The 27,164-nt window shown below is 41.1% G+C and overlaps 1 protein-coding gene across 1 annotated transcript; it reads left to right on the top strand.

Moving 5' to 3' along the window:
- The first annotated feature begins 838 nt into the window (after window positions 1-838).
- On the top strand, window positions 839-25,501 carry LOC134662449 (chromatin-remodeling complex ATPase chain Iswi). Its single transcript, XM_063518678.1, has 17 exons — window positions 839-1,029; window positions 1,137-1,360; window positions 1,520-1,777; window positions 1,967-2,090; window positions 2,342-2,629; window positions 3,146-3,359; window positions 3,947-4,218; window positions 5,873-6,100; window positions 7,289-7,534; window positions 8,111-8,216; window positions 10,547-10,692; window positions 15,706-15,812; window positions 16,748-16,881; window positions 17,264-17,379; window positions 18,278-18,498; window positions 21,075-21,215; window positions 25,258-25,501. Exons 1-17 carry the CDS (start codon window positions 979-981, stop codon window positions 25,448-25,450), a joined length of 3,069 nt encoding a protein of 1,022 aa, XP_063374748.1. The 5' UTR covers window positions 839-978; the 3' UTR covers window positions 25,451-25,501.
- The last annotated feature ends 1,663 nt before the right edge of the window (window positions 25,502-27,164 follow it).

The following is a 27,164-nucleotide window of genomic DNA, read 5'->3' as shown; positions in this document are numbered from 1 at the left end:
GAATGTTGTTTTATTCTACATAGGAAGAATAATCTTCTTATGTTATATTTAACTAATAACGGTACCCTAGTTCACAATACCGCTAATTATAAATGGTCAAGCAGATCTCGTCAGTAAAAAAAGGCGGCAAATTTCAAAAATGTAGGCGCGAAGGGATATCGTCCCATAGAAAATTTGAATTTTGCGCCTTTTTCTACCGACAAGACTTGCCTGACCATCTATGCATTTATATTAATAATTAAATTGCAACTTTGTGATATCTGCACTATCGTCTTAATTAATCGTAATTAGTACGATTATGAACTAGAGTAGGTATCGATAATGCAAACGGCCGTCATAAAGACTCCTAAGCCAACAAATAGCGTTCTCTCAATTATATGTTATCTTAAGTTACAGGCCAACATCAACATTTTTTCTGCTTTGCCTTAAGGCAGGCTTAGGGCTTAAGGTGGACTGGTAGAGAATGTCATAAGACGTATAAACTCCGCCTTTTGTACACTATGTTTTTCTTCTCTTTAAGTGGATCTAATAGGTTTATGTGTTTAAAATGATGACAACTTAGTTTATCGATATCCTTGTCAAATATCAACTTGTCTTCGCAGCACTACAGACCGCCATGTTCAGTTCTCGGCAATATGGCGTCGGCCACACTTTTTTTGTAGGTATGTCGCTTCCATATTATTCTTTTTTCATTGTGTGATGCGCTTTGAAAGTCATAGACAAGAAACAGCAGTGAGTTTGTTTCTTTTCGACGACCAATGACAATGACATTACCCTTCCCCGCTTTTTCGCGGCATTGCAGTGCGGTTGTGGTTTATGGTGTGCTCTTGTCTTGTCTCCATCCATAGCTTGTCTGTGACTGTGACCGGCGCAGGTCCAACGACGTTTGTATCGTGAACATAATGCTAATTATTTTCTCGAATTAAGTGTGGAATAATTCGTGATTTTGTACTTATTTAACCATTCAATTTGGGCACCATGTCACAAACCGAAGAACCCATGGAAGTAGCAGATGTTGGGGAGAATTCCGTAAGCATTTTTTTTAATTTACGCTTTGCTTTTGTGCTGACATCAATACTATTTTTCATTATTTCGTGTGAGTATTATTAAGTTTTGTAAATGAATTCTTATTGTAGAATGGCTCTTCAAGCGACACCACTTCGTCGAGAGGTAAAGAAGGCGACTTCGAAAGTAAGATTGAAACTGACCGTTCAAAGCGATTCGACTTTTTGTTGAAACAAACTGAAATTTTCTCGCATTTTATGACAAACACACCAAAATCTGGAAGCAGTCCTCCAAAAGCGAAAGCAGGAAGACCAAAGAAAAACAAAGATCTTGATACGTCTGGGTCTGCGGGCGAGTAAGTGAACACCAAATTATAGATTAACATTTATAAACAATACCATTAGTTAATAAAATCTGCAAGACAATAAACGTGATGATCACAAATCACAGTAGTTGTAAAATAAGTTTGTACAATTATTATAAGCACAGTACATTCAATATAAGTTTCTTTCAGTCATCGCCACCGCAAAACAGAACAAGAGGAAGATGAGGAGCTGCTTGCAGAGACTAACACAAAGGTTAAGAGCATCTTTAGATTTGAGTCCTCTCCGCCATACATTAAGAATGGAGAGATGCGAGATTACCAAGTTCGTGGCCTCAATTGGATGATATCACTTTATGAAAACGGAATTAATGGGATTCTTGCTGATGAGATGGGCCTTGGAAAAACTTTACAGACAATATCACTGCTTGGTTATATGAAAAGTTTTAAGTAAGTTTTCTTATATAATTCATCAATATTTCAAGCAAAAATTATTGTTAAGTTGCCAAGATGCTTTATGTAGGGTAATATGTGCTAAATGTGCGTCTAGGAAATTTAATAGACAATAAGCCCTAAAGTAATACCGGTCAGGGCAAAAATGAGAGAAAAATACGGTATAGATTTTCTTTTGTATTTTAGAAACATTCCTGGACCACATATTGTGATTGTGCCAAAATCAACACTTACAAATTGGATGAATGAGTTCAAGAAATGGTGTCCTTCCTTGAAAGCTGTATGTTTAATTGGAGACCAAGATACAAGGGTAAGGTTTGCACATGTTTACTGTTATATTGATCGATTTACGAACCGAGGCTGCCTCGCCATGGCAAATGTGGTGCGGCAAATATCTGAGGCTGGCTCAGTATGCGGCTTTTGGTCAACAAAAAAATTTTTTTTTATAATGACAATACATGTCTTACAAGAAGTGACCAAGACTACTTATAATAATACAAATCAAAATATTCTCATTTGTTTCCTAGTTGGAAGTCTAATTGTGATACAATTATTTTATAGAACACATTCATCCGCGAAACCCTAATGCCAGGCAACTGGGATGTCTGTATCACATCATATGAAATGATCATCAGAGAACGCTCAGTATTCAAAAAGTTCACATGGCGCTACATGGTGATTGACGAAGCCCACAGAATCAAGAACGAGAAGTCCAAGCTGTCGGAGTTGCTCCGGGAGTTTAAGAGTATGAACAGACTGCTGTTAACTGGTACTCCGCTACAGAACAATCTTCACGAACTGTGGGCTCTGCTCAACTTCTTGTTGCCTGATGTCTTTAATAGTTCTGATGTAAGTTTTTCTTTTATAACTCATTATTTGGCACTCATCTTTTTTACATTCATAATCATAATCATAATATTTATTGATAATATAAATTACATGTCACATTTTATACAGTGTATAAAGATTATATTTTAAGTATGAATTTTCACTACATAATGTAGGTTGTATTTAACATAGTACATCTACCTAAGTTCCTAAATTTTAAAGAACTCTTTATGGTCGTAGAACGCTTGCATTAGTAATTTCCTAGTTTCTAGTAACTTACACTGGCTTTATTTTCCTAGTAATACCTACTAGACACAAGTTGTTTTGTAATAAATTGGCAGCTTAGCGGTAAGGTGTGCAACTTCCAAACCGATTTGTGAGTCATTCAAATGAGGTATTTGCTTACAATTTATATAATGGGAATATGGATATATTATTTGATAGTTTTGGGACTATGTGTATAGATGGATGTTCCAGAAATGTAGTATTATCCTAGTATCAATATGAAATGTTGCATAATAATAATTAATTCCATAGGACTTTGACTCGTGGTTCAACACAAACGCAGCACTCGGTGACAATCAGCTAGTGTCTCGGCTGCATGCTGTGCTGAGGCCGTTCTTGCTCAGACGTCTTAAAGCGGAAGTGGAGAAGAAACTGAAACCTAAGAAGGAGCTGAAAGTATACGTGGGTCTGAGCAAAATGCAGAGAGATTGGTACACAAAGGTTCTAATGAAGGATATTGATGTTGGTGAGTTTGTTTTGTAGTAGGTAATTAAATAAATTTCGCGATGTCTATAATTGTGAGTTAATGTTTGTAGTAGAAGTTAGCCAAGTCGAATTTAAACTAGTAAGTCATACTAACATTAAACTAATTATACTGTTTAACTCACATGTTTTTAGTCACTAGCACAACATGTTTCTTGTTTAAAGTTAGTCAAGGATTTTTTTATAATGGACCTAACAACAGTGAGAAATTAAGAGAGGAGCAGTGGCCTGTTGCATAAATATTTACAACTTGTGTAGCAAGCATCCTTTTGTATTTTGAAATTCAATGCTGTTAATTACACTGTAGATCTTTAAGCCTGGCTTCTTCTCCTCGAATCTCCATTTCTTGAATTTTACAAGCCTACATTATTTTTGTGTTAAGTTCATCTGCCTGCACCCCTAGTACATGATTGGCGCGACAGTATCTCGAGGCGAGATAGACCACCCGTCTTTTTGTAAAAGAGGGACGGGTAGTCTATCCCGCCGCGAGATACTGTCGCGCCAATCATGTGATAGCTCGGCTGCCTATGTAAAAGACTCGCCTTTTAACTTGCATTTAAATATTTCAAGTGAACGGTGCCGGTAAGGTGGAGAAGATGCGACTGCAGAACATTCTAATGCAGCTCCGCAAGTGCTGCAACCACCCGTACCTGTTCGACGGCGCGGAGCCCGGCCCGCCCTACACCACGGACGAGCACCTCGTGTACAACTGCGGCAAGCTCGCCATCCTCGACAAGCTGCTGCCCAAAATGCAGGAGCAGGGCTCCAGGGTGCTCATCTTCTCGCAGATGACCAGGATGCTGGATATACTGGAGGATTATTGCCATTGGAGACAGTATAAGGTAAGGTTTTTTTGGACCTAGCTAATTCGGCGGCTCCAGATGCTCTTCTCTATATTTGATAGAATCACGACCCTGCGCCCCAAACAAACATCTAAACATTAAAAATGCGAGATGCCTTGGATGCGATTTGATGTCCTTGGGGACAATACCTGTTCAGTAAATCGCCATTCATATCTTCTAGTGCAGGCGGACTTGGGACTTGGCAAGTCCTGATTATCTACTAGAATAGGTATATTGATGTTTGGGTAAAAATACTAAAAATAAGCGACGTAAAAACAGTTCGATCTAGAACTGTGACTGATATTAATAAAATTAGGGCGTTTTTCTAGCTTGGAAGGGGCGGATATTTTTTTTCAGCCTTAAATCATTACAGTTTTTTGTAATATCCGAAATGCCAAGAAGGAAATAAAAATATAAGGTGTATTCGGGTAAAATTTGAGAATATCGGGTAGTTCCAAAAACGGATCCTAATGTGATGGAGTTACCGGTGATGTTCGAAATTAGCGGACATTTTGAAAGAGTCTGATGTGTTCCGCCAGGCAACGTTCAATCTCCTGTCATTTTCAGTTCAAGGGTCAGTCCTCTTATTTGTTGTCGGTGCAGCTGGACGTAGCGGAAATCATAAGCCCTCACAATAACCAGACGGCTAACATAGACATATACATTTTCTCAAAAATGGACGGCAAAGTCGACGTTGCCGGTTAAAAAATAGGTCGCGAAGTGCGTAGTTTATGGTCATTCAAAAAATTAAAAAGTTAAAAACATTGCAGTCTCGATTTCGGGACTGCAATGTCCTTGGAGGATACAACTAAACGGAGTAGCCATTAACAGGCTTTCCCCTCTGTCGAAAATAGGCGGCCAACGGTCATACACAATGTATGGACTGACGTTTATCTGACATGGCTATTTTTACGTTACGCATACATTTGACGTTCCCCTCCCCCGCAAAAATCGGCAGACTGTTTTGTACAGAAAATTACAGACATGGCGTCTCCGTTTGATTATATCCTCCAAGGCAATGTCGCATACAAATTCCATTATTTAACGAGTTCCAAACTTTTTAAAACTTTAAATGGCCATATCAAATGAAGGCATAGGTCCCTTAAACAGCCAAACAGATGATCAGCACTTATTATTATAAAGCCTATAACAGACTATGGCACCGCACCGCGACCTTGGAGCGTCGCACCCATAAGTGAGAGCGAGAAACAGATATCTCTTTCTCCCTCTCACTTATGGGTGAAACAGATATCTCTTTCTCGCTCTCACTTATGGGTGCGACGCTCCAAAGTCGCGGTGCGGTGCGATAGTCTGTTACAGGCTTAATGTTGGTACCGCGACTATTTAGGTGTCTCAAATAGGTTGGCGTATTTTCAGCAGAAAAATACACTTCTTTTTTTTTTAAAGGCGGCAAGCAAATTTTTTTAATGGTTGTATTTTTTTCTGTGAAAATTAGAACGTTGCTTCTGTAAGTTCTGTAAAATATTTCTATTTCTTGCACCATTTTTGAGAAAAGCACTATATATGACTCGGCTGGAAGGCTACTTGCTGGCTTCGGATTCAATTAAACGGACTCCCAAGGTCGTCCGTTTAAAACGAATCCTCAGCCTGCAAGTAGCTACTTCCGAACCTCGACAATAATGTACTATTCCAGTACTGCAGGCTGGACGGGCAGACGCCGCACGAGGATCGCAACCGGCAGATCGAGGAGTACAACGCGGAAGGCAGCGACAAGTTCGTGTTCATGCTGTCCACGCGCGCGGGCGGGCTCGGCATCAACCTCACCTCCGCGGATGTCGTCATCATCTACGACTCCGACTGGAACCCGCAGATGGACCTGCAGGCCATGGACCGAGCGCACAGGATTGGACAGAAGAAGCAGGTAAGGTTTTGTCACGAATTAATTGCAGGTTTATTGAAGGGTGGGTTTCTGTGGCATCAACCTCACCTCCGCGGATGTCGTCATCATCTACGACTCCGACTGGAACCCGCAGATGGACCTGCAGGCCATGGACCGAGCGCACAGGATTGGACAGAAGAAGCAGGTAAGGCTTTGTCACTAATTAATTACAGGTTTATTGAAGGGTGGGTTTCTGTGGCATCAACCTCACCTCCGCGGATGTCGTCATCATCTACGACTCCGACTGGAACCCGCAGATGGACCTGCAGGCCATGGACCGAGCGCACAGGATTGGACAGAAGAAGCAGGTAAGGTTTTGTCACTTTAATTAATTACAGGTTTATTGGAGGGTGGGTTTCTGTGGTATCAACCTCACCTCCGCGGATGTCGTCATCATCTACGACTCCGACTGGAACCCGCAGATGGACATGCAGGCCATGGACCGAGCGCACAGGATTGGACAGAAGAAGCAGGTAAGGTTTTGTCACTTCAATTAATGGCAGGTTTATTGAAGGGTACGATTTTCAACGGGTTCGAAGTCTTCGAAGGGTTCAAAATACTTTATTATTAAGGATTTTGAAAAAAGTTCAAGACACAGTCATTTGTTTTTAATTAGTAAAGGAGGCATACTTCTTACTTGGCTGGCACGATGACCCAAAATGAGTCTTGGCCACCAACACAAGAGCACGCCACTTTGCTCGGTCCAGAGCGGTATCACGCCAGCTTTCGCCTACGCCGAGCTCATAAAAGTAAAGGAGGCATACAATGTGTTTTACGTCACCCTAGGCCAAGGTAAGCCAGGAAGTGAGAGGAGATAATCTCACTTCCTGGCCAAGGCAAGACGTAAAACTAGACAAACCCCGGGCGGTAATTCGTAAAACCCCAGATCGCGATCTGGAGCATTCACGAATTCACCTCCCTAGGTATGTAATGTACTATTCTGTCACTATTTAAAATGTCAAAATTATATTATTTCACTGTTTTAGAAAAAAAAAATATATGCAGTTGTACATATGTACATAATTACTATAATTAGGGCTAAACACGACTGCCTTAATACGAGCTAAGCAAGTTTCATAATCGGATTACACAAGAGTGAGAGATTCAATGATTTAGGTCAAGAGGAGTCTGTCAATACCCAAGTAACGTCACATTGCCTTAAATGTCCAGGTGCGAGTGTTCCGTCTCATCACGGAGAATACAGTCGAGGAGAAAATCGTGGAGCGCGCCGAAGTGAAGCTACGGCTCGACAAGTTGGTCATCCAGTCCGGCCGCCTGGTCGACCAGAAGAACCAGCTCAACAAGGACGAGATGCTGAACATGATCCGCCACGGCGCCAACCATGTCTTCTCCTCCAAGGACTCGGAGATCACTGATGAGGATATCGACTCCATTCTGGCTAAAGGGGAAACTAAGGTGAGTTTTAAATTGACAGTTATAAATTAACTTTACAGTCAGAAACGCTATATTTTAACGCCATCCCTATACACATTTGTATGCCTATGCGTGCTAAGCTTGCAAGCACAAAATTAAAATATACCTTAGTATAACCATAGAGAAAAAAATACATAGAGTGCTCACTCCATACATCAGTTCAGACTATTAATTTCAGTGTCTACATCTAGCATCGAATAGCGGAACTATCAGTACTGTTACTTGACAATAGATGTAGCACCGACCGGAAAGTCTTATCTCAACAGCATAAGACTTTCCGGTCAGTGCTACATCTATTGTCAAGTAGCAGTACTGATAGTTCCGCTACTCGATGCTAGATGCTAATAGTCTTTTTGGTACTAAAACTGATGTATGGAGTGAGCACTCTATGTATTTTTTTCTCTATGGTATAACCTACCTTAGTAGTAGGTAGCTTTAAATTTCACTTCTATTCTGTCCTTACGTCATGTTTTGGTATCGCCGGAAGTATTAAAATAATTATACCAAGTATGTATTTCACAGTGACAATTCGCGACTTCTGAGTAAATTTATTTTCAGACCGAAGAGTTGAAGCAAAAGTTGGAGAGCCTCGGCGAGTCTTCACTAAGGGCTTTCTCCATGGACACTCCGGGCGCCACGACAGATTCTGTTTATCAGTTTGAAGGTGTTGTATAAAATCTTCAGCTTTCCAGCAAAAAGTGCTGGTGGCCTAGCGGTAAGAGCGTGCGACTTGCAATCCGGAGGTCGCGGGTTCGAACCCCGGCTCGTACCAATGAGTTTTTCGGAACTTATGTACGATATATCATTTGATATTTACCAGTCGCTTTTCGGTGAAGGAAAGCATAGTGAGGAAACCGGACTAATCCCAATACGGGCCTAGTTTACCCTCTGGGTTGGAAGGTCAGATGGCAATCGTTTTCGTAAAAACTAGTGCCCACGCCAATTACTGGGATTAGTTGCCAAGCGGACCCCAGGCTCCCATGAGCCGTGGCAAAATGCCCATAGAATTAAATTTTGATTCTCTTCGCTAACTCGATGTCCGTCTCCAATCGTTTAGCGTCTGTCGCACCGAACCGTTCGCTAAATTGTATCGTACGGGAAATCTCAATTCACTGCCGATCGTCGTCGATCGAATCGAATTACGCTCTCATTTTATAACGACATGCTGGAATGACACGAAACTTGGCATAAACATTGAAGTAACATATATCTACGCCTGAAATTAGTTTTCTTTGTTAGAATTGTTAGAAATCGCAACACACAAATAATAAAATATAATTAATCATTAATTATCTTCAATGTTTATGTTATTTTAGCATGTCGTTATAAAACAAGAGTGTAACTACGTTTATGTGGCGGCGGTTCTGTACGGGCGACTATTAACCTGTCCGATCCCAAGGGCCCAAATATGTGGGCGTAAATAAAATTTCCAGATCTCCCGGGACCTTGAAAACGGCTCAAATGTATTCCCGCGATTTCGTACACCTATATTTCGAATGGCTGAAATTTGTGCCGGAATATCTTATTCCGTTTGAAACCTTATTTGTGAAAATACAGTGAAACCTGGTTAATTGACACCTGGATAAATGCAAAACCTTAATAATTGCAACCAAAGATCCGGTCCCGGTCCCTTGAGACCAAAAGGCCTCTATAATTGAAATTTTGGAACCTCTATAATTGCAATTTAGATTTAATTGCCTTTCGGAATTTTGCCTCTGTAATTGACCACATTGCAACTAAGACCTCTATAATTGACACTGTGCTAAAAAAAATATTTTAGCTCTTCTCATTACCTCTATTATTGAAACAAGTCTTACTTATTACCTCTATAATTGAAAGAATGTAGACTTGTAGAGAGCAGAAACAATATTTTAATAGCAATGATAATTTTATTTTAAATCTTCATCCGGAAGTCAATTTATTTATTGGCTATCTATCACAGAGTAGTAGGTGAAATAGTTTTGATTAAATCAAAAACATAGTATGCTTTTTACATATCAAGGGATTAAAAAAAAACCCAAATGACTATAAGAAATTAAAGTAGTAATTAATGTAGTGTAAAAGTGCAAGTTACATAATATATAGACCAGAAACCCATAACGTAAGCTTGTAAATCTTCTTTCAATTGTTATTTGCACCTCCATAACAGCAATTTGTCAGAACGCAACCTCTATTAATGAGAACCTCTATAATTGACACAACGATTTTTTGAACCTCGTTAATTGGCACGACCTGCTTAATTGAAAAACCTGGTTAATTGACAAAAAATTGCCGGTCCCTTGAGATTGCAATTATCCAGGTTTCGCTGTATACTAATTTACATTCGATTTCTAATAAAGTTCCTTGCAGAATGATACCAATCATTCTATCACTCACAACAGGAACAGAACACGTTACGACCAGTCAAAGTTGAAAGTGTTTAACCTGCCCGATCCCGCGACCCGAAAACTAATTTTTCACCTCAGCAGCTCGAACAAATCGCATTTTGCTCACTGAGTGGGACAAAATGAGCAAAATGCGATTTTGCTCACTGTTTTTAAGTAGCAAAGTACCCTTGTTCGAGCTGCTAAGGTGAAAATTTAAAATTTTAAAAATCTTAAGAAAACATGAGTGAATAGAGGTAAGTGATGAAGAAGGAATACATTTTTCGGGTTCTCTAATATGTTCTCACTGCTGAGGTGAAAAATGTTGTGTACTACACGAGATCAAAGTTATTTACATCTCGTGCGCTTTTGAGTCCCTTACTACGCTCAAGATTCTATTATAGAATCTTTCGCTTGCACGGGACTCAAAATAAGCACTCGAAGAAATATCAAACTTTGATCTCTTGTTGTACAAATAACTATTGTTGTTGTCTCCCAGTATGGCTCCCATTTGAGCCACTGGGAGTTGAAGTGGGAGGTTTTGAAAATCGTGGGAAATCTGGAAAATTTATTTACGGCTCATATTTGAGCTATGGGGATATGACAGGTTAATTTGTGTGTGTGTCGGCAGGCGAGGACTACCGCGAGAAGCAGAAGGTGCTGCCGATGGGCAGCTGGATCGAGCCGCCCAAGCGCGAGCGCAAGGCCAACTACGCCGTGGACGCGTACTTCCGCGAGGCGCTGCGCGTCTCCGAGCCCAAGGCGCCCAAGGTGCAGGTGAGGACGCATCCTTCTATATACATATCCACAGAATAAGTAATAGTATTATCATACAGAACGGACACGCACCGCCCCGCCCCGATTCGGATTACCTCGCCCGCGACATGAATGTGTGCGTAAGTCGCTCTACTGAGAGCACATACAGAACGGACACGCACCGCCCCGCCCCGATTCGGATTACCTCGCCCGCGACATGAATGTGTGCGTAAGTCGCTCTACTGAGAGCATGTCAGGATTCCGTCAGAAACTCAATGACGCGTCGCCCAAGCGCGAGCGCAAGGCCAACTACGCCGTGGACGCGTACTTCCGCGAGGCGCTGCGCGTCTCCGAGCCTAAGGCGCCCAAGGTGCAGGTATGGACGCCGTCTTCTTGTATACATATCCACAGAATAAGTAATAGTATTATCATACAGAACGGACACGCACCGCCCCGCCCCGATTCGGATTACCTCGCCCGCGACATGAATGTGTGCGTAAGTCGCTCTACTGAGAGCACATACAGAACGGACATGCACCGCCCCGCCCCGATTCGGATTACCTCGCCCGCGACATGAATGTGTGCGTAAGTCGCTCTACTGAGAGCACATACAGAACGGACATGCACCGCCCCGCCCCGATTCGGATTACGTCGCCCGCGACATGAATGTGTGCGTAAGTCGCTCTACTGAGAGCATGTCAGGATTCCGTCAGAAACTCAATGACGCGTCGCCCAAGCGCGAGCGCAAGGCCAACTACGCCGTGGACGCGTACTTCCGCGAGGCGCTGCGCGTCTCCGAGCCAAAGGCGCCCAAGGTGCAGGTGAGGACGCATCCTTCTATATACATATCCACAGAATAAGTAATAGGGTGGATCAACTTTTTCTTGTTATTCTGTCCGGTCAGCCAAGAGACAATAGTAGCTTAGTTTGTTAGAAGACATTGTACACCACCTTCTTCTGACACGCTTGGTATGAACCTCAATGGAAAGGGTTTATATAAGTAGCACAAAAAAGCGTGTTTGGTGAGTTGAAATGCCTAAAAATCAGGTTTTTAAGGGTGACCCAGGAGAACGTAACCATGGCAGTGACAAGAAAAAGTTGATTCACCCAATAGTATTAGCATACAGACACGCACCGCCCCGCCCCGATTCGGATTACCTCGCCCGGGACAGGCCGCGACATGAATGTGTGCGTAAGTCGCTCTACTGAGAGCATGTCAGGATTCCGTCAGAACCTTAATGACGCGTGTGCAGACGTGCCGCGCACACATAAACGCAAATCATTTTTGATGTATGGCGTGTCCTCCCTGTGACATATCGTTCTTACTGTACTCGGCTGAACTAGGCCATGCTCAGTGTAGGGTTCCGTAGTCACCCGTCCGTCACAAATAGACCTTGAACGGGTGCTATTAGTAATCATGTAAATACATAACCAGCCAAAGGTAGTGTGCCCCCCTCTTTATCACACGACGGTCTTCTATGTACATATGACATATCGTTCTTACTGTACTCGGCTGAACCGATTTATCAGTATTAACACATTTAGTGCCGAAAACCCGACTATCGGGTATTTTATGATTTCATTCCCAGGCCGGACGACCCGATAGTCGGGATCGTGGTACTACTCTTTTATATGAAGAAATGTTTGTGACCTGGCGCGGATGTCTTGTTTGGCTGGATGGCAATAAATCGGCCGAGAGCATGTCGGGCCATGCTAAGTGTAGGCTTCCGTAGTCACCCGTCCGTCAAAAATAGACCTTGAACGGGTGCTATTAGCACAGAACATATTAAAGAGGTTAGAACGGCTATCGCGCGCAGTTAGTATCGGAACCGGTGTCGCCGCTCGTTCCTCTCCACATTTCCACATTTCTCGCGCAACGGTAGTAAAAACTTGTGTGCCTGGTGAATGGATACGCCTCCTTTAGACAGATTTGATGTCTGGCTTCTTAATCTGAACGTGAAGACAACATGGAATATTATAAATAGGGAAGCTGGTAAATGTAAATCACGCGATTGTCAAGTCAACATTGTCTCGGATAAACAACTTACCATGTCAAACAACGATGTTGCCTCGGCATTCGAAGATTATTTTTCTAAAATAGCTATTAATACCACGAAATGTCTACATTCATCTTCGTCTCGAGCTCATTCCTTACTTTGCGCTAATGTTAAGAAATGTAATATTAACTTTGAGTTTAGTCAAGTAGATTCAGCAAATATTGTTAAAACATTCAAGTCACTCAATTTAAAGAAAACGGAAGATTTATGGGGAACATCAGTTCGAGTCATTAGTCATGTCATAGACGTAATAGCGCCTTACTTAGCCGTAATTTATAATATTTCAATTTCACAAGGCGTCTTTCCAGATCTTATGAAATATAGTAAAGTCATTCCTCTTTTTAAATCTGGTGACTCGAGTAATATGGCTAATTTCCGACCAATATCAATACTTCCTGTACTAAGTAAAGTTTTTGAAAAATTAATGTTAAATGATCTACTGGGTCACTTCAACAGACATACTTTACTTACAAGCAATCAGTTTGGTTTCACAAAGGGCCGTTCCACGACCGATGCTGCTTCGGTACATATTTATAATATTTGGGAAAATTCTTGTGATGCAATTGGCATATTTTGTGATCTTTCTAAAGCATTTGATTGTGTGGATCATGGAACGCTCATTTTGAAATTAGAACACTATGGTCTGTCAGAAAATGCCCTAAACTTTATGTCTTCTTACCTTAGCAATAGAACACAAACAGTTGTTGTAAACAAAACCCAGTCTAGCGGAGCTGTAGTCCAATTAGGAGTGCCGCAAGGTTCTATTTTGGGTCCATTCCTGTTTTTGGTTTATATAAATGATTTGCCATGTATAGTAGAAAATCTTTGTGAAATAGTTCTTTTTGCTGATGACACATCATTACTTTTTAAGGTTGATCGGAAATCTACCGATTATAGTGTAATTAACAGCACACTCGTTAATGTACTTAACTGGTTTACTATGAACAATTTGCTTCTTAATGCTAAGAAAACCAAATGTATTAGATTTTCTTTGCCGAATGTTAAACCAGTCGATACTAAAATACTTTTGAATAATGAATGCTTAGAGATGGTAGATAAAGCTCTGTTTCTTGGTTTAACATTGGACAAAAATCTACAATGGAGTCCTCATATCGGAACACTAGCTAACAAATTAAGTTCGGCCGCTTACGCCGTGAGGAGAATTAGACAACTGACTAATGTTGAAACAGCTCGCCTTGTTTATTATAGTTATTTTCATAGTGTAATGTCATATGGTATTCTGGTTTGGGGCAAAGCAGCTGACATACAGACTATATTTGTCTTACAAAAGAGAGCCATTCGTTCTATATATAACTTAAGAGCGCGTGAATCATTAAGAGAACTTTTCAAAGAAATTAATATTTTAACTGTAGCTTCCCAATACATATATGATAGTATTATTTATGTTATTAAGAATCTAGACTCCTTCACTAAGAATTCTGATGTCCATAACTTTAACACTAGAAATAGAAATAAGCTTGCTATCAGAAAGTTTCGTGTCCGTAAAGTACAAAAGTCATTCGTTGGGCAATGCATTCATTTTTATAACAAGTTACCTGAGGATGCTTTAAGATTACCCTTTCCAGCTCTTAAGAATTACTTAAAAAAGTCATTGATGTTAAAAGCTTATTACAGAGTCGAGGACTACTTGACAGACAAACATGCATGGTCCAAACCAGAAACTAACTAATAAAAAGTAGTAGCAATTAAAAACATTGTATTATGTATAGAGTTATAGGTGACACAGCTCAGGTAAGCAGGAAAGCACATCAAATATTATATGTTGGTAATTAATAATAATCAATCAGATTTATATAATATGTTTTCCCATTTCTTTTAATAACTTTATTTTCTTTTCCTTTTGTAAGAATTTGATATGTTTTCTGAAAGAGCTACGATTTTGTATGATTCCATGTACATATGTATATTTTCTAAATCAAATTTCTATTACACCTTATGTGTATAATTGCATGAATTCTATAGTAATTTAAATTGTATTTTTTCCCTTATTTTCTCGTAATGCATGTTAATTATAAGATGTAATTATTTTTGAAAAGATGTGTCCCGCCGAGTTTGTTGCCGGTCCCATATTGGGATACCCTCCTCCAATTGAGGGGGGATTTAAATCTTCTCGGGGCAGAGGTGTAGGGTTGGAGCCGGTCTACCTAGCTTTATTTGACGTTCATAAGCGCATTGTAATTATGCCTACTTGAATAAACTATCTTTTATCTTTATCTTATCTTTAACGTTATTGTGGCGCAAAAGGCATGTTTACGTTTTTCGGTCAGCGCGGGCGAGTACTAGCATGCGAGCGTTTGCTCATAACCGGCGGCGACACGTACCCTGCTCGCATCGCCATTCTACTTGTTCTGTGGCTATTAGTAATCATGTACATACATAACTTTCACAGCGCTATACCTACGTATTTTTTACAATGAAGGGAAGAATTTTTGCTATAACTCAAAAACGGCGTAAAGGTCGTCCAGAAATAATGTGATCAGACTTTTGAAAAGTCCTAAATGCCAGTTAATACGGCCGATGGGCCTTCACCCCCTTGGCGACTATCTTGCTAGCGGCTGTAAACTGTCTGTGGTATAGTTTGTAGCTTTCTAATAGACCCCGAAGGCTAATCCTATTGTCTATTGTTAAGAAAAACCGCTCGTGCCACGTGCCACAACCACCTGCATAAAAATCGGTACTTCGGTTACTGAGTGCCGGCGAGTCGAACGCTACAGAACCAGTCTAAAATGTGTCATCGAGATGCGTAACAAAGGCGCGTTATCGGAGAGCGCACCTACACTGGTTTTTTGAGCGTTGGACTAGCCCGCGCTCAGGTGCCAAATAGAATAATTAGGACCCTTTTTTGCAGGTAAGTAGCACGTGCGGTTTTACTGAACAATAGACAATAGCATTAGCCTTCGGGGTCTATTAGAAAGCTACAAACTATATATATATCGGTTTGTGTGTATGTGTGCAGGCGCCGCGGCCGCCGAAGCAGCCCATCGTGCAGGACTTCCAGTTCTTCCCGCCCAGGCTGTTCGAGCTACTCGACCAGGAGATCTACCACTACAGGAAGACGTTGGGGTAAGTTCCTACGATATTACTAGACTAGAAATGGAAGAAAATGTAGAACCACCTATTGAATTAACCTTGAAGCGTTTCAAGATTCATCTGTATAATTTCATCAATTTCTGAATGACGCATTTAATATTGAATCATAAAGCTCTCCATACAAAATAATACATGTATACGTGTTACATTTAAGGCGTGTGTGTAATAATACGTGTTACATTGTAGTATACAGATCCTTATGAGAGACGGCACACCGCTTGCGTGACGTGTGCGTGTGCGGCTCCAACATTTTAGCGCACGCGCACGTGCACATCACGCACACGCAAGCCGGTGTGCACAGGCCTTTATTTTTATAATAAGCAAAATTTTCAAAAACTTTAACCCGACTACGGTTGTTTTCGTAAAATAGACCCTCCCCCTCGCGCTAGACCGTTTGCGTAATTAAATATGTGTACAAAACGCGAAATATGTAGACCCTCCCCCGTTTTTTGACGAGCGACAGCGAAGGTCTCCATTTCAGCTTGGGCAAAAATGCTTACGTTGCCACAACCCTTACCGTAATCGGGTAAAAATAAGAAATGTTGTTTTCACACACTCGCAGAAAGCAATCCAATAATTGTTATCATTTGTTTGGAGGTAAGCCCAAAATTACCCCATGGTTCCCCCCATTTCCACTCGGCATAGACTAGGAATCCTCTTGACGGAGTTTAGAGCAATTATTTCATGAAACCGATGCTGCCAAAAATACTGGGGTTCGGGGGACGAGGTGAGCGAGTCCCGTGCCGTGATTGGTCCGTTCAAAGACACGGACGTCACACAAAGACACTTTGATTCGAAGATGGAGTAAAACTACTTACCGTATATTTGTGGCAGAGGGGGTAGCGCTACTATGCTCAGTCTAGAGGATGGCTTGTCTGCGCCACTCTGTGAGGCACATGTTGTTCTAGCTACAAAGTGCCTCGCAACCCGGAGCTGGGTCCGGACGCGGCCAAGATCCAGCGCGAGGAGCAACGCAAGATCGACGACGCGGAGGCGCTCTCTGAAGAGGAGGTCCAGGAAAAAGAACAACTACTCACACAAGGTACCCACACTCACTTTGCCCCGTGTGGCTACCACCAGTCTGGCACTGACGTAAACGCTATCGATAACGTATCTTACTTTCTATGTTTCTCGCTCGTACTCGCATATTAGTGCGAGGTATAATCAATGAATCTGCGTTTTTTTTTTAATAGGTTTGCATATGTGTACGGACACAACAGGTCATGTAATGACAGCATATTATTTTTTCGTCTTGATAGCAAGTTCAACCGCAAACTAATACAAGATTGACTGTAAGTTTGTTGCCTAAATCGTTGTGGTCTGCATCGAAAACTTAAACTTTACTCTCACTTCGCGCCCTTACACAGAGGACCCTTATGCTACCCCTTACCTACAGTTAATGTTTTTTAATTTCTGATACCTAGGTTTCACTACTTGGACCAAACGGGATTTCAATCAATTCATTAAGGCTAATGAAAAATATGGCAGAGACGACATCGATAACATCGCTAAAGATGTCGAAGGCAAGACTCCTGAGGAGGTATGTTTATTTTGATATGTATTCTTTAATTTTTAACTAATTTTTACACAAAAAACGACCTGACGACTGAGTAGAGACTTAAGGGGTTGCCTTTTGACGCACTGTCAGCGTGAGTACGCGCTACGAGCGTAGCCGATAATACAGGAAAAACCATATGTAGCGAAAAACGCCTATGAACAGAGACAGACGCCTGGCGGGTCGCTGGCAGTGATAAAATCACTCTTTGGGCGATTATGTACGTGTAGGTACAAAACGTCAGAATATTGTGGTTAAATAATCATACAGAATTGAGTCCCGTTTCTTTAAAATACTGTATGAACACAGTCACAATTGACTTAAAACCCAATGACGGCTTCAAGCAATCCACTTAATAGGACATCTATATTCATACACCTTTTGTTTAAAATAAAACAAAATATAGTGCGTCAAGCAAATCTTGTCAGTAGCAATGTACTGCAAATTAAAGTAGGGTAACACCATGTAACACTCAAAGAGCAGAATTGCGCTAAGAAAAGCAGCAATGTACATCGAACCAAAACGTGTTTATTTTTCCGCCCTTCATACGTCAGTTCGAGTGAATTATCATAACCTCAAATTTTAGTAATGTTTACCGTCAACGAGCATGATTGTACATTGTAGGCACCTTAGCTTTGCTTGAGGTCATGCTTAATCTTGGTATTTAATGGTGACAGCAGAAATTTCTCTTGAAATAGAACCGATTCAGAATGTAAACAATAAGATGATGGCTGTCATTCACGATCCACATTCCACAGATAACACACAGATGACACGCGATTTTGGAATTATTCGAACACAGTGTTGCTAACCCGTGATTTTTCAAATTTGCCGCCTTTTACTACTGACAAGATTTGGTTGATCCAGTATAATCTTTATTTAGGTTATGGAGTACTCGGCAGTATTCTGGGAGAGATGCCATGAGCTGCAAGACATTGACCGTATAATGGGACAGATAGAGAGGGGAGAAGCGAAGATACAACGAAGGGCCTCCATCAAGAAAGCACTGGACGCCAAAATGGCTCGCTACAGAGCTCCCTTCCACCAGCTCAGGATTTCGTACGGCACGAACAAAGGCAAAAACTATGTTGAAGAAGAGGACAGGTAATTCATGTTTACATTATATTTTAGTGCCGTATAAGTATGCTTCGCCTCATTAGGGTTCCGTACATCAAAAGAAAAAAACCGGCCAAGTGCGAGTCGGACTCGCGCACGGAGGGTTCCGTACCATCAACAAAAAATAGAGCAAAACAAGCAAAAAAAACGGTCACCCATCCAAGTACTGACCCCGCCCGACGTTGCTTAACTTCGGTCAAAAATCGCGTTTGTTGTATGGGAGCCCCACTTAAATCTTTATCTTATTCTGTTTTTAGTATTTGTTGTTATAGCGGCAACAGAAATACATCATCTGTGAAAATTTCAACTGTCTAGGTATCACGGTTCGTGAGATACAGCCTGGTGACGGACGGACGGACGGACGGACGGACAGCGGAGTATTAGTAATAGGCTCCCGTTTTTACCCTTTGGGTACGGAACCCTAAAAACGGAACCCTAATAGGATCACTCGTGCGTCTGTCTGTCTGTCCGTCCGTCTGTCACAGCCTATTTTCTCCGAAACTACTGGGCCAATTAAGTTGAAATTTGGCACACATATGTAAGTTTATGGCCCAAAGATGGACGTGTAACGTAAATAAATGGAGGCCATTTTTGGGGGGTAAATGAGAAAATTAAAAAATAAAGTATTTCAGACTATATCGTGTTACATATCAAATGAAAGAGCTCATTGTAAGAATCTCAAATATATTTTTTTTTATAATTTTAGGATTAATAGTTTAGCAGTTATTCAAGAAAATAGGCAAAAAATGACCATTTCCCCCCCCTTATCTCTGAAACTACTGGGTCTAAAATTTTGAAAAAAATACACAAAATAGGTCTTTACCTATAGATGAGAGGAAAACCTATTAGAAATGTGCAGTCAAGCGTGAGCCGGGCTTAATGTACGGAACCCTTGGAACGCGAGTCCGACTCGCACTTGGCCGGTTTTTTATGATATCATGTTACTCTTTCCGAGGACGTTTTGTACAAAGTCAAAGAATCTAATTTCTGTACCATTTCGTACAGTCATTTGTCACAGTGACAATCAATATGAAAGTCGCTAGGGACCTCATGCTAACAACACTGTGCCATGACAAGGTACGAAATGGCATTTAAATTAATTTTCATGACCATACACTACAAATAAATCAGAAATAGGTAATAAAAACAGAGAGAAACGTAGAACTAGAAACTACTATTATATATGTGCACTGTGCAGAACAGTGGCGCCGGCCTAACGGCCGTTTTACATTAGTTATTTAACGAACCATGTCACATGGTAAAAACTAGAACTACTTTTGTACGCTCCTCTTGTCGAAAGTGTATGCATTTAGAGTCAGGGTAGCCATTTCATTCAGACAAACACTGTAAATTACAAATATGAAGAATGAAGCTTTTGGGCATTTAGAGTCAGGGTAGCCATTTCATTCAGACACAAACACTGTAAATTACAAATATGAAGAATGAAGCTTTTGGGCATTTAGAGTCAGGGTAGCCATTTCATTCAGACACAAACACTGTAAATTACAAATATGAAGAATGAAGCTTTTGGGCATTTAGAGTCAGGGTAGCCATTTCATTCAGACACAAACACTGTAAATTACAAATATGAAGAATGAAGCTTTTGGGCTGTTATAGTGTAAAATTGTGTAGTATTACAACTTAGTTGTGCTGCTCAAATCGTAGCATTTTACATGTAAAATTGCACCTATCATTGATGAACCCGTACTCTTTGTAAACGCTTCATAATGCGGTATCTGTGTGTGTAGTGTATGGTGTGGTGTGCTAGGTGTGGTTTGATGTGTTGCAGGCATGAACCTAGTATTTTAACTGGACCAGGCATGAGGGGTGGGGGGAAATGACCGAACGGGATAGTCTTATGTATCTTTCAGTAGGAGTAGCAGCGAAAGCGCTCTTATTGTTTGTCCTTGTCTCACATTATTTTTATTCCCCACCATAAATTAGTATGGATTATGGTGGGCAACAAATAAATTCGTCCAATCATAGTGTCGCATTGCGTATGTTTTGTCTAGAGATGCACCGGATATCCGGTTACTATCCGGTATCCGGCCTATCCGGCCGTTATTTTAGTATCCGGCCGGATACCGGATAGTGACCTACTATACGGCCGGATACCGGATAGTAAAATTAACACATTTTGGGGTAAAAAATGCAATCTAAAAAAAGTTACGGTCATAATGCTAACGACACAGTAGATAGAAATGAATACGTAACCAATGTCACACAATACACTTGTTTCCACAAAAATACGCGCGCGCACTTGTAACTATAAACGAACATACTACGTAATGACATGATAAAACTCGTTACTATCCTAGAAATGTGTCCGCGCGAACGTTCACTACGAAACAGGTCGAAACCTGCCGACGCGCACCTGCAAAACTCAAAATATAGGTATAGTTCCGCCGGCCGAATATCCGGCAGCCGGATACCGGATATTCGGCCAGTGTCCAGGCCGGATATCCGGTATCCGGCCAAACAACTATCCGTTGCATCTCTAGTTTTGTCCCTCACGGAGGCACGCGTATACCACCTGTACCGGATCCTACCTTGTATGGTTGCAGGTTCCTGGTGTGCATGCTGCACAAGCTGGGCTTCGACAAGGAGAACGTGTACGAGGAGCTGCGCGCGGCCGTGCACGCGGCGCCGCAGTTCCGCTTCGACTGGTTCCTCAAGTCGCGCACCGCCGTCGAGCTGCAGCGCAGGTGCGTCTACTCAGCGGCTTAAGCCGGCCACACACACTAGGTTATAACCGATGGTTATGCCTGCACCTCAGATCATAGAAGTAAGGAGATTTATAACGAAGCATAATTTCAACGAGACTCGGTGTCTCCAACTGTGCCCCACCACATCACTAAGGGCGTGGCCAGACAACCAACTCACGCGCTGTGATTGGCCGAACCGCGTGGGGTAAAGGACAAGAGCGGCGACGCTAGAGAGTAGGACAAGTCGATAAATTTACAACAGCTATCGATATTTTGTATTATGTTCTAAACATGACTTTATTGTTTTGGCATTAAAATGTTTTAAGTAAGTAATAATTGCCATTGACTTAATTTATATACCTACCTTTAAACATTTGACCTTATTTGCGAGCTAAGATTTTTAAGGTACGATTAAGGTAAGTACCTATATTATTCAATCCATAAAGTTCTGTCACAAAGGTTTCTACTGTAAGGTAAAAAAATAGCAATGATTCGAAAGATTGTTATATATTTATCAAAACGTACCTAACGTAATTGGTATAAAATTTAGTGACGATTTTATTTACTGTTTGTTTATATTGTTTACTTTGGGATTGTCGTTAGACGCGAGTAGGATTTTCACGACGGATCCGATATGTATGAGAAGATCCGCGGATCCGGATAATTTCATACTTACATTTCGGATCCGGATTGCAAACCCTACTTATAGGTATAAACTACAATGTAATAAATAATATTTAAAACAGTTTTTTTCTTTGACGTACCTACCTACTGAATTTTTATTAACAATTAATAGGTATACTACTACAAAATAATAGTAAAATTTTAATTGAAAAATAATTACTTCCATACACACTATATCCAGATATTTTTATCGATAACGCTTAAACCTCAATTATGCACGAGCGCCACTCTAGTTCCTTGCGGAAAGAAGGGAACCGGCTAGCGGCCGTACTAAGAAACAATAATGCCGTTGTGGATATCGTTAGCGGCTTAATGCATTGCGCAGTTACCTAGCACACTACAAATAGTTTTCCATGCTAAGCCGTCAATGTAGAATGCATATTCAAATTGCCACGCGTTTGTTTGGCAAAATGGTCCGACTGAGTAAAATCATACGTCACTGGATTTATTTGTTAAAATGTGTTGTTTTATTGACTAATACGTAAAAAAAAATGTACTCACATGTGGTATGTAACTCCATGATCCCTATAGTTTTTGCTAGCACTCCTATTTCTACACGAAACAACGCTACAAACCGGCATTTTACGTAAATTGACGAGCACATTTTTCTACGACAGCTAAATTGCGACTGTCTTACCGGTCTTACGGCGGAAAGAAAAATGGTCAGCCTGACCATGTTGCGGCGACACGCGCCACGCCTCCGTCAGATATCTAGTACCTTCTATGATCTGAGGCCTGCACAGTTTACTTGTGCAGGCATAACTGAACGTGTGTATGACATGACTCCTTGCCTGCGCAAGCAAACTCCTTGCCTGAGAAAGCAAACTCCTTGCCTGCGCAAGCAAAATTGAAAATATCAAAATTTATATTTTTTGCCTGTCGGTTGTGCTTGCGCACTTCGCTTGCGCAGGCATAACTGAACGTGTGTGGCTGGCAGGCTTGATAGGCTTCAGTTATCCAGTGATTGCCGAGGGGATAGGTCGCAAGTCACTGTGCAACAATGTCGTCTCGCAAACGAAATGCAATTGTAGAGGATTTTTAGGGTTCCGTAACCAAAGGGTAAAACGGGACCCTATTACTAAGACTCCACTGTCCGTCCGTCCGTCTGTCACTAGGCTGTATCTCATGAACTATGCTAGTTAGACTGTTGAAATGTTCACAGATGATCTATTTCTGTTGCCTCTAGTACAACAAATACTACCGGCCAAGTGCGAGTCGGAGTGGGGCTCCCATGATTTTTTTTCCGTTTTTATAGATAATGCTACGGTACCCTTCGTGCGCGAGTCCCACTCGCACTTGGCCAGTTTTATTATTTTTTAAGGCCCACTTGCATCATTCCACTAACCCGGGGTTACCCGGTTAAACCTGGAGTAACCATGGTTACCAATATAATTTGACACTAGGTTAACGGTTTAACCACTTAACCCCGGGTTAGAGGAATGGTGCAAGTGGGCCTAAGTGTGGAGTGGATTCATGGTTTGTATGCGTGTATGGCTGACGAAATATAAACTTAATAGCGCTATTGCGTCGACGTCAACCACCGCTACCGGTGCCATGATGGTTTGAACTGAGAGTTTGTGCAGGTTTGTCGTTACGTGTGTGTGCCCAATGGAACTCGGTCGTGCCTGTTAGTTTTGCTTGCACAAGCAAAACCGACACGCAAAACCTAGTGTGTGTGGCCAGCTTTAAGCTTTGGATTCCTCCGAAAACGGTGCCGTCATATTACGGCCGCTATATAGCGTTGACTGACGTCACTAGAACGTTGTCTATGTAAACAAGATGGCGCGGTTTCCTAGACGGCGTTACGTTACGTTGATTGTCAACGTAACGTAAGATGACGGCCGTCATGACCTTGTCGATAGTTTCGTGAACGTTTTATTAGATAGCGGTGACGCCATTTTGAATAAATGACACGAGATTTGAATAAATGATTCCGTACTACGATTATTTTCCTCTTCTGATGATATTTCATCCTCCAAGTAAATTATAGATGATCAAGCAAATCTTGTCAGTAGGAAAAGGCGCGAAATTCAAATTTTCTATGGGACGTTCGTTATCCCATCGCGCCTACATTTTTCAAATTTGCCGCTTTGACCTTGGTGGATGACGGTGTGTTATGACGCCGTGGTACTTTCCACATGTCGCCACCGTAAAGACGGCCGTCTTTTGCTGCCGCTATATGACGGCCGTCATATGACGGCACCGTTTTCGGAGGAATCCAAAGCTTTAAGGGCTTTATAGTTTGTAGCTTTCTAGTAGAGCCCGAAGGCTTATCCTATTGTCTATTGTTCAGTAAAACCGCACGTGCTACTTACCTGCAAAAAAGGGTCCTAATTATTCTATTTGGCACCTGAGCGCGGGCTAGTCCAACGCTCAAAAAACCAGTGTAGGTGCGCTCTCCGATAACGCGCCTTTGTTACGCATCTCGATGACACATTTTAGACTGGTTCTGTAGCGTTCGACTCGCCGGCACTCAGTAACCGAAGTACCGATTTTTTATGCAGGTGGTTGTGGCACGTGGCACGAGCGGTTTTACTTAACAATATACAATAGGATTAGCCTTCGGGCTCTATTAGAAAGCTACAAACTATACACACATTTATTAGTGTTTAGTGCTAGATTATACGAAAAAAAACCAACGGGTTGCACTCCGGGAGTGCCGACAGAAGTGAAAACTCAATGACTAGTCCAAAATGTCTGCAGCACTATAGCTGGTCAACCAAATCATGTCAGTAAAAAAAGGCGCGAAATTCAAATTTTCTATGGGACGATATCCTTTCGCGCCTACAGTTTTCAAATTTGCCGCCTTTTTCTACTGTCAAGATCTGGTTGACCAAGTATATGTATAATTGACCCATCCTCCTTTCTATTGAAAAACTTAAGTTCCGAAATTGCTGGTCAGTGAGCTTGTTTAAAATTCGAAATTCAAATTTGTAGCGTTAATTGTTTAAAATTCGAATAGAAATTGTAAAGTTACCTTGCAGACCTCGCATCTAAATATATTTGGTCATGCTATTTTGTGTTTTATTCACCAGTACTAGAGTTCACTTTTATTAGAGATTTCATCAAGATGTAGCTTTATTGAATTATATTTGAGTGATATAAAGTTAGAATGTAACTGTGAGATCCTCGTATTTCAGCCCGTACAAGATTAGAACCTTTTTCATGTAATGTCATTGAGTTTTTCTTTATTGATCTAAATGCCATCTAAATGAGTGGCCATCTAAATCCTACGGTCACGTGATCGCCTTACGCCGTCTCGAGTTTATCATTTTTTCCCCGCCTCAAAAAGTGCCCAGCGCCGCTAAAGTATTCACTTCAAAAAAACTCACAATAGTTATTTGCATTTTTTTTTCAGATGTAATACGCTAATCACGCTAATCGAAAGAGAAAACCAAGAGCTAGAGGAGAAGGAACGGGCGGAAAAGAAGAAAAAGGGCGGTCCCGCCAACCAGAACACCCCCAGCGGAACCTCCAAGGGCGCCGCCAATAAGCGCAAGGCCGACAACACGCCCGACAACGCGCAGAAACACAAGAAGAAGAGGAAATGAGCCGCGGCCGGCCGACTCCGAGCCGGACACGCCCACACACGGTCTACCTTACATTAACTTCCTTATGACACTTTACAAGACTCAATGGGTTATTCCCACTAGTTACCACCAAGTTGTTACCAGTGGTAACTACTGGGACTTTTTTCCCACCTTTTACCACTGGTAACTACTGGGAAAAATTATTCCCAGTAGTTACCACCATCTCGGTTTAGTGGTAACTACTGGGAATTTTTATTCCCAGTAGTTACCACCAAAATTTTGTTAGAGTTAAATACTAATAAAAACAGTATAAAAATAGTCTAGTATAAATATATAGTGATTTTGAATTACCTAATAAAATCACTTGAAAAATAATCTAAATGGATTATTAAATTTATCTTACATATTTTATAGTTTTTGTACTAGTACCGGTTAAACTGTTCAATCGTCATCGGTCAATATTCTTGGTCACGTTTGTCACGTCAAGGCAGTTTACTAAAACTCACAGACAAGACATCCTCTAGACTGAGCATAGTAACGCTACCCCCTCTGCCACTTATACGGTAGTTTTACTCCATCTTCGAGTCAATCCCGTGCCGTGATTGGTCCGTGTCTTTGAACGGACCAATCACGGCACAGGATTCGCTCACCTCGTCCCCCCGCACCCCCGTATTTTTGGCAGCATCGGTTTCATGAAATAATTGCTCTAAACTCCGTCTAGAGGATTCCTAGTCTATGCTAAAACTAATCGACTTATAATTGTTTATTAAATCACTCTATATTTATACTATACTATTTTATACTGTTTTTATTAGTATTTAACTCTAACAACATTTTGGTGGTAACTGCTGGGAATAATTTTTCCCAGTAGTGGTAAAAGGTGGGGAAAAAAATCCCAGTAGTTACCACTGGTAACAACTTGGTGGTAACTAGTGGGAATAACCCGTGGTTCATTTATGTTTTATCCCTTTCTTACAAATACATAAGTCGAAATGACAGATTAAGACAAACGATTAATTAATGGGTAATTGAGGCTTGTAGTGCGTTTATGAATAACACACCGCGTCTCAAAGTACGAACACCGTACTGGCGCTGCGAAGTAGCAATACGCAGTACAGTCGCCATCAGATATATGGGAACGGCCAAGGTGCTCACTAATATCTGAACAAGCCTCTATTGTTAAGGCGTTAGAGTGCGTGCTCTGATATTTATGAGCACCTCACCTTGGTCGCTCCGATATATCTGATGGCGACATGCTGTACGAATAATAAATGTTAGTCCCGACGTTTAAATTTACTTTTTATTTTTTACGTCTCTTTGTTCCACATCTGGTTTGTGACGGCAGTTATAGTTAAGAATTTTCTTCTTATCGAGATAGTGTGTGTGTTGAATGAGTATTGTAATAAATTGTGTGTGATTTCGATTCCTATCGATGTAGCTTTGAATTCCAGTATTTTGTAAGCCCCTAATTTATTTTCTGTCAGTTCTGCATGTTTTAAATTGAATAAAAGCTGAGCCTGAAATATTATATATATCAATCTGATGCTGTCAATATCAGGAAGGGTGTTAATGTTAATATTAATTTTGATCAGATTATACATGACCATGAAATCTAATTGCCTCAATGCAAATAAGGCGTGAAAAACAGTACAATAATTTTATTATAAAGATTACTTGACATATTCAAATTTTTTAAATAATGGTCATTTGTGATACCCTTCCTACCCTCTACTAT

This window comes from Cydia amplana, chromosome 3 (assembly GCF_948474715.1).
Source record: "Cydia amplana chromosome 3, ilCydAmpl1.1, whole genome shotgun sequence".
In the NCBI taxonomy this organism is placed as follows: domain Eukaryota; kingdom Metazoa; phylum Arthropoda; class Insecta; order Lepidoptera; family Tortricidae; genus Cydia; species Cydia amplana.
Note: the sequence above shows the minus strand (reverse complement) of the source record. Positions and strands in the feature narration are given on the sequence as shown.

Bases quoted from the DNA above. Each gene is read 5' to 3' on its own strand.
- LOC134662449 (XM_063518678.1), top strand. From the start codon at position 979: ATGTCACAAACCGAAGAACCCATGGAAGTAGCAGATGTTGGGGAGAAT. The intron at 2,091-2,341 runs GTAAGGTTTGCA...ATTATTTTATAG, and splicing joins TTGGAGACCAAGATACAAGG to AACACATTCATCCGCGAAAC. The intron at 15,813-16,747 runs GTAAGTTCCTAC...ATGTTGTTCTAG, and splicing joins CACTACAGGAAGACGTTGGG to CTACAAAGTGCCTCGCAACC.